General features: G+C 35.9%; 1 protein-coding gene across 2 annotated transcripts in view; it reads right to left on the reverse strand.

Annotated features, from left to right (window-relative positions):
• LOC150098746 (structural maintenance of chromosomes flexible hinge domain-containing protein 1-like) overlaps positions 1 to 13,537 on the reverse strand; it is a 733,568-nt gene that overhangs the window by 23,101 nt on the left and 696,930 nt on the right. For both annotated transcript variants that reach the window (XM_090405871.1, XM_090405872.1), the window contains exons 48-49: positions 12,626 to 12,784; positions 3,485 to 3,646 (exon numbers count right to left, since the gene is read on the reverse strand). In XM_090405871.1, the coding sequence (XP_090261997.1) occupies positions 3,485 to 3,646; positions 12,626 to 12,784 (321 nt within the window). The remainder of the gene's footprint in view (positions 1 to 3,484; positions 3,647 to 12,625; positions 12,785 to 13,537) is intronic.

Consider the following 13,537-nt stretch of genomic DNA (forward strand, 5'->3'; position numbering starts at 1 on the left):
AAACAAAAGTTGGAGTAGACTGATGCCAAGAGCTCTCCCTTAGGAGATGTCACTGTTCTATCAGGATAAGAGAGAGAGGCAGAAACATAGTAAGGCATAAGTTCTGTCCAACAGCCTTGGCAAAGGAATAGAAAGCTTGACTGCCAATTGAACAAGAGTTCAGTTTAATGCATTTGGCCCTTACAACATCACTTTTAGATCCCCCCCCCCCCCCAGATGTGAATGAGAAAGACTGGAGTCTTTAGCTTAAGCTGTTGAACTGCTTGGGCACATTTGTTGCAAAACCAAGGTTATTATGATCAAAAATTTTGAGATTCAACCCAGTAAAAATAGTTTCAGTTATTAGATTAGAGCAAGTGTCTAGATTCAGGAGAATGCAAACAATAATCAGACCATGGAAAAGATATACAGAAATCTCAAAGGTCATCCCAATTGGCAAAGCACTGTAGTTCCATGATATACAAGCCTGAGAATGGATGGAGAACGATAATCTGTAGAAAAAGAAAAATTGGAAAAGGTTGTGGTCAGAGTTGCCAAGAGACGGGCTAACATCAACATGCATTTGGAGGGCCAATTGATTAAGAAAAGGTCCAGAGTGCTGGGAGAATGATGGGGGATTCGGAATTCTGGTAGGGTAACAATTTATGCTAGATCATTACTGACAGCAAACAATTCAGCTTATCTTCCAACTGAGTCAGTGAAGTCAGAGAAGAGGAGCAAGTTGGAATAATGTCAAAATCTTCAAGGATAATTAACTCACTCTTTGGGTAATTAAACTGTATGTTGTCAACTTTCAGAGTTAGAAAATCAAACTGGTCGGTATAGTCATCAAAATTAGAAGGGTGACAAAGGATCAAAACAAGGCAAGGAAATTGAACCAAAGCAGATCATATAAAGGAGATTCCTGGTCTGACAAACTTTGGCATGAGACCTCAGACCTGACAAGGGTGAACATTCTGCACTTCTTATGGAAGGCATCATGCATAACGAACTGTGTAAAGTTTAGGTGAGCTGTAATTGTAGAGGATGCCAGTTGAGACTCAGTGATGAATAACAAATCAAGTTTGGATGATTTTCTTTGATTATGAAAGTTGTATGACAATACTCTGAGCTAAGGCAGTACTATGTTTCAGTAGTATTTCTTAAGGAAGATCCTTAAACTCAAATGTTTGAGCATTACAAGGTGTGTGAAATTTATTTATTCATATGGAGTTTCCTCCCCCCCCCCCGTCCCTATTAGGGTGAGTTGAGCCCCCTCATGGGGTTAAGTATTTATGGCTGTAGATCCGTGTGTGTTCATGGGGCCGGTTTGCCTGCTTGTGGGATGAAAAATGCCAGCTAAACTGGCGGAAAAAACCCTACTGCCCGCACCCAAGACTGGCTAACTTGGCTATGGCTGAGGAAGATCCTCAAATTCCTCACGTCTTCAACGGGAATCGAATCTGGGACACTCCTTCCCCAGTCATATGGTTGCGAAGTGCACAGCCACTAGGCTAACCGTGCGGATGTGTGTGAAATGAAGAACAGAAAAGGAGAATGCTGTCATCAGAAAAACTATCGACAAGATTTGAAGTTACTGAGGGAAGACGATCTGCATATAAAGGAAGAGCATGCTCATCATCATACAAAAGTACAGAGTTCTGGTAGTGAGGAAATCTGAAGAGAAGGAACTATAAATCTAACTGCAAAAAACAGAGGGCAGATCATAAAATAGTACTTTGGTAGGCCTTTGATTGCTAAATGACCTGGAAATATCAAATGCAACTATACAAAGTTTCCCTACATGGTTCTATGGGAAAATACTGGCTAAGAGATCTGGTATGAATTAAGAGTGGCAAAATCCATATTGCAAGTCACTAACTAATCGGTATCAGAGTGAAAAAGTTGGCTGTTTATGGCCTTCTTCATTATTTCAGAGAGAACTGGAATGAGAATGATGGGGTAATAATTTGATAAGTAACTTTTATTCTTTTTTTTTTTTTGGATGGGGGCTTGATTTCATGCTCATTGTTTCCCAAACTATGTTCAGCGGAACACTGGTGTTCCACAGAAAGTAAATAAGTGTTCCGTGAAAAATTATCAAAAATAATACGAGCCTGGAATGGTGCGACAAGTTCAAACAAGTTTGAAAATCAGGTGCTCCTCACTTTGCGTGTGGATTGTGCTATTAAGGCAAGCGTGCAGGGGCCTTGACTCAGCAGCAGCCCATGGTTGTCAACACCTACAAGCGCAAGTGAAGTATGGAGGTATCTATTCTAGGAAATGTGCAGTCACAAGCAAGGTCAATGTGATACGCTGCGGCCCAGCATGACTGTAGTGTGTGATGTTGCATTTTTGCGATGCGACAGCCTGCTGCAGCGATAGGGTGCGCTTAGTTTACACTGCATACAAGACTGATGATACTCGACTCTAACCAAGGTGTTCCATTAAAATTTCAGAATTTGTGAAGTGTTCCATCATAGGAAAAGTTTGAGAAACGCTGCTATAGAGAAATGCCATGATGAAAGATTGTAAAGAAATTGAATGTTAATTCTGGAGAACAACTGGCAAGTAGAAAGAGGGAGGAATACCATCAGGTTCAGAAAGCTTGGAGGCATCTAAACTAATGAAAGCTCTTATCTTTCTGGCAAAAAGATCATAGGAGACATGCAGTTAGCTGTGTGTGTGTGTGTGGGGGGGGGGGGTGATCCATACTTGTCATCTGTGCAGAAGTAGAAGAATTATGCTAAGAGGTCAGCCTTATCTCCAGGTGATATTACAGTGGCACTATTTGGTTGTGAGAAAGTATTTATTGTGGTTTAAGTAACTAAGGCTACAAAGCCAGTATATTATGCATCTTCAGTGCATGTGTCTGAACGTCTGGCTACTTGATGAAAAAAAAAAAAAAAACCCTAGTGTTTGGGAGGAAAACCTCCTACTATCTTTGTATGAGATAGGATAACTCATCTTTAGATGAAAGGCCTATATAAAAGGTTATTCAAGTCAGTGTGAAAAAAAAAAGGTGGAAGTACAGAATGGAAGCAGTTGCACCCAAACAGCCTTAGCAAAGGACCAGAATGGTCAAATGCCATTTGAGGTTTGGGTTGCAGCTGTTGTTGAAATGCAGTGTAGGTTGAGTTAAGCAGATGTTTTAGATTATGCTAAAGCAACTAAAGTTATGTGCTAAGACCTCTGTGTCACTTGATTCCACATGTCCTCTGGCAGGTTTGTTATTCAGTATGAGAAATCCTGCTACCTCTATATGAGATCAGCTAATTACCTTTAAGTGAAAAGCTCTTATAATTGTTTCCAACCAAAGGGCATCATTGCTATCAACTGCTCTGCAGAGCAGATGACATTGGATTAGTCACCCTAGTCAGTCTTTAAGTTCCATAGCAGATATGTGGATTTTCCGACCCACTTATTTAGCTTCAAATTTCATGCAATTTCCCGTGTTCATTGACATTCAAAATTAAAAAAAAAAAGACAATGAAATTATTTTTACCTGCATCTGAAAATTTCCGTTTATATGGACTGTCAGAAAAGCTGTTATTTGTTGACTGGGCTTTTCTTGGTGAAGTTTTCTGTAGTTCTACAGGTACACTGACAACAACTCCCCTAGTTGACATTCGACCTGTGGTTGCATTTCCTTTAGTTGGTGTCAAACCTTAAATGTAAGTATTTAAAGGAAAATATTGTGGGTAAGCATAACTTGAAATTTTAAAACCAAATAAAATTCTCAAGTTTTATTAAAGCTTACTCAGATTAATTACAATAATCAAAGAATAAATTACTTTTTTAGTTTATAGATATTCAAACATAGGATTTACAAATAAATAAGAGAAGCTGAGCTCACTTTCCAATGGCAACTTATGCCTCCTTATCAGTGAAGCAGACTGATATGCAGAATACATTGTTTATGGTAGAGATGCTTATAAATAATTAAATAAGATATAAACTCAAAAATGCCATTATTAGATTTGTTTTAAAACAAGGAATTTTCTATGTTAATTTTTAGAGATAATTTTTATCCAGGGAGCATCAGCATAAATGTTTGGTTTCTACAGTCAATACATCGTATGCCCTCACAAGAAATACTCTCTCACACACACACGCACAGTATGTATGTGTGAATCAAAATGCTGAAACCTAGTATGCAGTACAATAATACAATAGTAATGTCAATTAAGGTTGAATAATCTGGGAGTTATGCTCTAGAGATGAAACATGCAACTCTTTCAGACTTTTTCTCAGTGCCACAGTAGGATCCAAAGCTAAAGTTTGTGGATTGGAGAGAGAGATGCTGTCCACTCAATCAACCAGGTGCAAGTTCAACTAGAATAGTTCAGCATAATCAAGATTTTATTAAGTTTTCTACAGAAAACTCATATTGTAGTGAATAGTTTGTTATAGTGAGCATGGTTGGATGATGGTTTATTGGTGCAAGGACTGAAAAGGTCATACTGCACCAAACCTAAGGTTACAGCAGTATTCAAAGTTAATAATAATAGTAATAAAGAAATAAATTAGTAAATGATGTACAAAAAGAAAATTTTTAAAAGTTAAGCCATGTGGTCACTACATATAAATAGAATTTATAATCAAATGTGTTTGTATGAATTAATTCTTTGTAAAAAGTTATAAACTTAAGGCTCTGAGTCTGATAAGGCTTGAGTATATATAGCTGTCATATTAGTAAAAATTCCATTGCTTTCTTGAATAAAGTGCAGGCACTACACCAGAATGTAACAAATAGTGGGATGAGAGTTGTTCACACATAGGTGGATCATCAGTCCTCATAAATAAGAATGCATGATGACACTCACCCTATCCAGAGCTTTATAAGCAGAGCTCTCTTCTGTTTCTACATTGACTAAACTGTCAATGCTTAGCTTCAAGCATTCATTCTAATTTATCTGTGAGTGCTTCCTTGCCTTGATTACCATTACTAATTAATTAGCTTTGATCTCAAACTGTCTATATACGGGACTGAAACAGTATGTGGAAAAGGAGTGAGCTGACTTAGCAGCTGCATCTGTAGTCTCATTTCTCTCAATTCCAACGTAGCTGGGAATCCAAAACAACTAATTATCAAAATGAAGGATCATCATTTTGTATAACATCTGTAGAACATTATAAAAAACTGGATGTAGATTTGACATAGGAGAGGTCATGGCCTGTAAAGAACTCAAGCTGTATAAATCACACAATTTTGGTAGTGTTTTATGTGCACAAGTGCAAGCTGAATGGCATGAAAATGTACTGTAAAATTACTGAAACCAAGTGAAATATGACTGGATATAATAAAGTCAGGAAACAAAGCAGCACAACTAACAGAGGTGTAAAAATAATAATCATAATTTAAAATTCTGAATATTTTTACACATGGTTTATGTTAGTATGTTTATTAGTTTTGTTTTCATAACACGCATTGTCGGCACTTGCGATGTGCCCGTTATGGAAATTGTTTTGTCAAAAGTGATATGTAAAGCAGTTAAAATGTTTATGTACTTACCAGATTTGAATAATTGTATTACTTTAAACATTTTTATAGTAGTTTAAAATATTAAGTTTTGTGTTTTATGAAGACATTCTCTTGTTGCTAACGAAAACAACCGTGTCAGCCATTATACAGTATTTAGTTTCTCGCTTGCCATTTTCAAGGAGTTCGCATGCTCACCAAGAAGTTTGATGTGGGAATTGACAGCTCACAAGGAAAGCGTTCGGTAGCTGAGTAACAGAAATAAACAAGATAGCGTTCGGAAGGAATTTAGAACATAAGCGGGCAGATATTCAGATTCAGAGGAACTTGAGTTTTTTTTTATGTGACACTCGGAGGAAAATTAATAGTAGATTCCAAAAAAGGAATCGTGGAACTATTAAGTTTCAAAGTGGAATAAGTATTGATAAATAAAAGGGAAATATTGCTATAGGCGTTTTAAAAGGAATACTCGAGGAAAAGCTAATTGGAAGATTTATAGGAGATTCCGAAAAGGAATCGTAGAACTGTAAGTTTTTTTAATGGAAGAGTTAAGACTGTCAATAAGCATTAATAGTGAATAAAAGAAGAAATTGCTATTTACGTTGTAAAGGAATGTTTGAGAAAACTCTGATTAGGAAGTTTCATCTGTATTAAGGACGCCGGATCTAACTATTATTTCTACTAAAAAGAGACTTAACTCAGGAAGATTTTATGTGTGCTACATAAGTGATGAAAAAGGATCCTGTGAAAATGAAGAATAGAGTCATATATCATTGGGAAAAGGGCCTTGACAGAGAAAGAAACTGGTTATGAACATTTTGTCATTGTGAAAACAAAGTGTTTAGTCTAGTCTTAAGTAAGTTTTTTTTAAAAAGGCCTTGCATCCAATTAAATTTGTAGTTAGTTATGTAGTATTGTTTTTGTTATATTAAATGTGTTTATTTTGTATTTTAGTCTTGAGTCAGTGATTTATTTGGATTCCGAAAGCAATAATAAAGTCATTGAACCAATCGGAGTGAACCCTTGTGCAATAAATAAAAGTACTCGGAAATTAAAAATAACCGTTAGAAATAAAGAGCTCATCTCCATAGACAGGATTAATATTATGATAATATCCTTTCTATATAAACATCTTTAAATTAACAGAGGGTTTTCTCAGCTCTTGAACCATCTGTATACATGGGTAAGAAATCTGAGTGTTTTGTTCTGTACGTATTAAAGGATTGCAGGTGAATTGATTGACTATAAGACTTCCTTAGTTGACACAATGAGAGGTTGCAGGGTGGAGTGCAAACCTGCATTGGAAGAATGCTGTTATGTTTGATACAGGTAATATTGTCAACATTCATGGCAATAGCTTGCATAATCTCTTTCATATGGAGTGAATGACAGTCTGATGTGCATAATATTGAGCTTCCCAACAGAGAGAATAAGATACTAGTTCATGTAGAATGTCTTGGAAGAGATTTTATTTTTAGGGCATAATTAAGAGACAATTGTTTCTGTCAAAGCAACAGAGCAGGTTTGTTTACTTCAACATAGAGACTTTGAATGGACAATGTATGATAAGCACCAGTAGTTATTCTTATGCCCTGATGATGGATAGCATCCAACTATTAGAGTGGGCTCTCCTATGGAGAACTGTAAACTTGAGATCCCAAAATCAAACATTGAACAAACAAGTGCACTGTGGAGTATCTGATGACTTTCATTCAGATACACTACATTTTATAGGTGCAGACAAAACATGCAGTTTTTTTTTTCTTCTTTTTTCAGAAGTACTAAGTACTCTCCTTTTCATCAGGTGCACTTTCTTCAATATATTAACTTGAGAGCAACAATCTGACACTGAATTTTTAATCCATGGGATATAGCTAACTTTAATATTAAATTCTTGAATTTACAAGGTCTATCTAATTATTCTTTTTTGTCCTTCATGTTATTTAGAAAAGACAATGGCTTATGATCTGACCCAATAAAAGGCATTTAAGTTTCCTCAGTGGAAAAATAATTGCCATAGCTTCCTTTTCAATTACCAAGTAGTTAAGTTCAGGGAAACTTAGTGCTGAGAAAAAAAAGCTATAGGTCTAAATCCTTCGGCTGTCTTCTGCAGCAATACAAATCATGATTCATCAGCCAAGATGTAAAAGGTTTCTCCCAGTTTTGGGTGAGATAAAACAGGATGGTTTATGAGAGCTTGCTTCAGATGTTTAACAGCCTTCTGCTCCTTAATTCCCCACTTAAATCTCACACTCTTTTTGGTAAGAGCTGTCAAAGGATTAAGATATGCAGAACAATTTTGGATAAACTTACAATAAAAATGTACTGTCCAACAAATCTCCTCACTTGCTTAACCATGTGAGGAGTACTAAATGAATAGAGCAGACCCATTTTTCTTATTTGGACTTATTCCATTATGATTTATAGCATGCCCAAGATACCAAACCTCACTGGCACTTTGGAGTGTTTAAATTTAAATATGCTTGATGCAACTTGGAGATAACTGATTTCAATAACTTACAATAACTATCAGTGTACCAGAAATATAAACAAGCAAGTCATCTTGAAAACAAATTATTCCTTTCCCCAACATATTACATAAAACCACATGCATTACAGTTTGAAAAGTTTGAGCTGAATTTTGTGCATCTCAAGGCATTCTAGTTAACTAATATTTAGCCCATGGTGTTATAAAGGTAAAATAATATTTATCCTCATTCTTCAAAGGGATCTGATAATATCTGCCAATTTCTGATATGTACTCTCAAAGTGGTGTTCAGGCTACTACGACAGCAGATGATTAAGTTTACTTTGTATTATTCCATGTTTAAATTTCTGTAGATGTTGCTGTTATTCATGTCAAAGGTTCTGGAACATAAAACTACGTGGAAACTGGAATGTAAACAAATAATTTATTAGCTTAAATTAATTATTTACAGCTGATGTTTTGCTAGCTTAAACTAGCATTATCAGAGGCAATTTAATGCTACACAATCAGTGAAGACAAACTAAAATGACCTGGATAACAAGGACAGTCATGTGCATGGAGGTGGATAGCAGCATCCTTCGTGGTGATCCCTGTTGTCAATGTTGATGGGTAGATAGGGCCATGTGTCAAAATCTGTTTAAAATCATACCGTCCATTCTGTTGCAGTTAACCAGGTTTTGTAGAACTTGTGCCGCTTCCATGAACAGTCTCTTCAATTGGAACTGGGATTTGTAAAGTAGTGGCCTTTATGAAGTGATCTTCCTCTATGACATGTTGAGATAATCTGCTTCCATTCCAGATGTACTTTTTGTGTTCTTTTCTAATGACAAAGTAGTTTGTTTTGTCTGTCCAAAATATTGAGTTCCACACACACACATGGTGGATGCTGTAGACACCAGGGAAGGAGAGAGGGTCTAGGCAATCCTTGATTTGTCTTAGGCAAGTAGAAATTTTGTTTAGAGGTTTGTATACAGTTCTGATTGTGTGCTGTTTCAGTGGAGGGAACCCAGTTTATCTGTTGTGCCTTTGATGTAGTATAAAGATATAGTGTAGTCTAGTTTGGGTGTGGGAATTTGTTGTTCTTTTTAAGGAGTTTGGCCAGTGTTTTTTATTATTATTATTATTATTATTTTTTTTTTTTATATTCATTTTGTTGGAAAGATGTCAGCAGAGCCTGTTGTTCTAGGTGCAGTGCTTGTCTTGAGGATGAAATTTACTCTGCCCTGGAGGCTAAGGTTTTGAAAATTCCAAGCTTCTGGTCAGGATGGTGGTGTGAAGTGGCATGTAGATATTTTTCATCTGCACAGATATTTCTCATCTGCTTGTCTTGTAACTAAAGTATCCAAGAAGGCAAGGGCTCCTTTTTCTTCTTCCACAGTGAAACTAATATGAGGATGGATATTATTGAGGAAACGTACAGAGTTAAACCGTGCCTGTGGGTCAGGTGGCCAAATGGCTAAGACATCGTCTATATACCTCAACCATACTTTGGACTTGAGTGGGGAAGAATTAAGTGCCAAAGATTCAGAGAATTCCATGGAGAAGTTGTTTAAAGAGCTGGTTATTCCAGCTAAAATACCTTGATTTAAGGCAGTGCTTAAAGAGTATGCAAATGTCAGGAGGATAAATTTCAGACAAAGAACTAGTGTATTGTCTACTAGAACATTTGTAAAAAGGGATGGCACATCAAAGCTTACTAAGTGATCATTCTCCTCTAATTGAAGGTTTTGTCTAATGCTTTTAAAGTGTGTGGAGTTTTTTTTTTTTTTTTCATGTAAAATGATGTCCTGCCAGTGTGTTTTGTTGAGTTCCAATAAAAATTGTTTCGCTAGTTTATCGGTGGGACAATTTATGGCACTTCCCACCTAAAGGTAATTACAAACATCCATGCCCATAGCAGGATTCAAATCGGTACTGCTGGTTGGAGAGTGGGTATGCTAACCACTCGGCCAACCAAGGCCAGCAAACTCAAACTTTGCATCTATCTATTTTCCTCTAAATCCTCTCTCAGACTTGATACTTCCTTCACATTAAAACAGAAGTACAAATATCCATACTTTCTAGTTTTTCTGAAGGTTTAGAATGCTTTGAGGATTTAACTATTTCAACTGGATGAAATTCTTTTCCATGTGAAGCATTCCTCAGCAGATTTTCTTTGGCTAATGATATGTCCAAAGCTTGCTCCATTTTATCAACTCCCTTTTTATATACTCTTTTTCAATTCAGGTTTTAAAACTGAAAAAAGAATGTTCTTTCTTCAGAAGCCTACACATCAATTCCATAAATGGTATCAGTGAACCAGTCATAAAATTGAGAGAATTTCCTTTGCTCCCTATTAGGAACAATATCCAATTTCCTGGAAAATTCTTGTAGCATCAGAGATTTAAAAGTTGCATAATCGTCAACATAAACTTTCATGGATGGGAATAACATAAAAATAATATAAAAATCATAAAAAAACATCCTGCACACACTCCTAGAACTGTGGGCAAATCCCTTTGCTTTGTACTTTTACTATTTTAGAATGAGCAACTGGATTTCTAATCATTTACCAAGAGACCTAACAGTCTCAGCAATTTCAAAAAATACCTCAATGTTTTCCTGAGATTCACTATTGCAGATATGAATAAATCTTCCCAAATCAGTAAGTTTTGAAAATTCTTGGACCCCATCCCCAGATCATTGAGGTAGGCAAGGGGCCACTACCCAGACCGGTTTCGACCTTTATTGAGGTCTCATCAGTAGGAGCCAGGCTAGAAATACCAAGATTTTAGTAATACAGAGCTTATAAGTATTTTACCAGAACAAGTTACCATAAGGTGTTTTAACCTTATTAAATAAAAATCTCAGGATGAGAGATAGATTTTAATACCTTGCCTTTAATACATAGCATCATACATCTCCTCCAGGAGATGTGCTTTGCATTAAGGGTAAATATTAAGAATAGTGATCACAGCTTAACCACCTTTACCATGAGTTGCCTTGACTTGCACTATGCGTGGGGTCACCTAGACTTGCAATACTTGCAGGCGCAAACTTGACTTACTTGTTTGTTTGCTTACTTGGGAAATGGACTAAAACCAGGTTTAAAATAGCTTGGTATCTTTAACATTTATTATACCCAAGGTAAAATACTTTCTACAAAAAAAAGTATAAATAGTGCCACACACAAACACAGTGCTGATTTGGAGCCATTTGATTTCTTTTTCTCTACTTTTGTATAAATTTACTCACACAGCTTCTTGCCATGACAGTTTTTAATTTGTAATGCACCATTATTGATAACATAGTAACAACCACTTTTTGATTAAACTATCTTGTATGATCCATTGAAGAATGCTGTAAGCATTACCAGATACTTTCATTCTGAAAACATGGCTCCTGTTATCCAACAAACTACTCCATCAAACCTGCATAAATGGGTATGAAGCTTAACTGATTTAATTTATCCAATTCATCCACCTGGCAAATAATACTCAGGATCACAATTGATTGCAACATGCATGCATCCTCTCAAGAATACAAAAATTTATGTTACAACAAGCTATAACATAAATTTTTGCATTCATGAGAAGATAAGTATCTTCTGGATAGAATCAGTATCAATATCACAAATCTTGATAGTCTTTTACATAAGTTGAAATGTTCTGAGGGTTAGTTTGATTCAATTAATGTTTCCTAGACTAAATCTAGAGACACTAGAATATTTCTTAGGATTACAGAGACATGGTGCCATCTCAGAGCCTTCGTACCTTAGTCAATATAGACAAAACCTTTGGTCAGAAAGACCTGGGTTCAATTTCTGTCCATGACATGAAGAACCTCTATCAGGTCTTTTCAACTAAAGGTGAGTTAACCAGTCTCAGATGGAGGTGGAGGATTTTTCTCCTGGTAACTCAGAGTTTTCATCCCTCAAAAGATGCAAACCGTTCCTGTGAACACACACACACACATGGCTACAGCCATAAATACTTATGGTAAAGCAAGGAAGGCAACAGGAAACCACCTTGCTTCATAATCATCCCCCTAGTATAGTAGCATATTGCTACCCCAACCAACCATAAGGTCGAAGGGAAAAAAAAAAATACAACAGTGTCATCTTGAAGAATGTTTTCCATGGGTTAAAGATCAGGATCTAGAAGAACTGTGTAGAGGGCATTCTACTTGTAGTAAACTTGTCAGGCTATGATTGCGGAATTGTTATACCACATTTTCTCACTGGAAATAAACACTACATTATTATTATTATTATATGACACCTCCAGGGAGCCCAAAGACTCATCGAGGGAGGTCACCTACTCTATAGCTCATTCTGACTGCACCCACACCAATGCCAACTGCCGCCCACACCACTAGTATTTCCACAAACAATCACAAACATCCATGCCCAGAGCCAGATTCAAAACCCGCAGCTTTTTGGCTGGAGAGCGGATACGCTAACCACTCGGCCAACCAGCCTTGTCGGCCTGGTTGGCCAAGTGGTTATCACATTAGAAGATAGATAATTTAATCATTTGTTATTATTTTATTTGAGAGCAAAATACCAACAAACAGATTCAGTGAATTATGCAAACAGACTGAAATTCATTGGAATGGATGAGTAATCACAAATAAACAAAAACAAGTGAAACTATTCTAAAGTCAGTCTCAATACACACACATACATACATACATACCAAGTTTTTGTTCCACCTCATTAAGTTCTCTTTCAGCTTCTGCTAATTTTCTAGCATTTGCTATCATTTCTGAAGAGGATTCTTGTCTCTGCTGATTTGCAAGTTGCCTTTTAGCTTCTTGATGAATTTCTACAGCCTGCTGCAAATTTTGTAATAAGGCTAAGAAAGATGGAAAATATGAAACAAATAATGTATCACAATTTCAAACATATATTTAAAATATATATTTCAATCTGTTTGTATTTGTTTTTATTATTTACACATTTTAAATTAAACTTTTGATATATATATATATATATATATATATTGTTTTTTTTTTTAGGATTAAATGACTGGAAAACCGAGATGAGAAATAAAAATTTTAATGCCACAACTAGTTTGATCTTTTACAGACTTCTTCAGGTGCAAAAAAATAAGAGAAAAAACCAACAAAAATCGTAAAGGAATTAACTTTAAACAGCACAAAAAAGTTAGCATATATATTTCAACATTAATGCATTGACGTGCGTATGTGTGCGCTCCAATTCTCATGTATGCCAATATTGGATAGCAGCACAATGACAGTCAGACAGGTTGTAACTTAGGTTGCTGTTGAGATGTAGAGGATTGAGGATGATTTCTTTAGATTCTGTTATCGTTCTTTCTGGTTCACCATAACAACGGAAAATATTATTAGACTTGCAGGCGTAGACTTCTGTGGCTAATTGGTTCAAAAGATATATTTCAGTGATTACACCACATTTTTTATTATTCAGTTATACAAAATACTGAAATAATAGTTCCCAACAAGTTTCGTAAATCGTAGAATTTACATCTTCAGGGGGTAAATAGTATAACTTAAAGTTTAAACAAGAGAATTAATAAATACAAATCATAACTGTCTTGGCTATTTAAACTCAAATTATTAGACTA

Source organism: Typopeltis vanoorti, chromosome 15 (genome assembly GCF_054136105.1).
Source record: "Typopeltis vanoorti isolate ZY-2024b chromosome 15, IOZ_Tvanoo_1.0, whole genome shotgun sequence".
Taxonomy (NCBI): domain Eukaryota; kingdom Metazoa; phylum Arthropoda; class Arachnida; order Uropygi; family Thelyphonidae; genus Typopeltis; species Typopeltis vanoorti.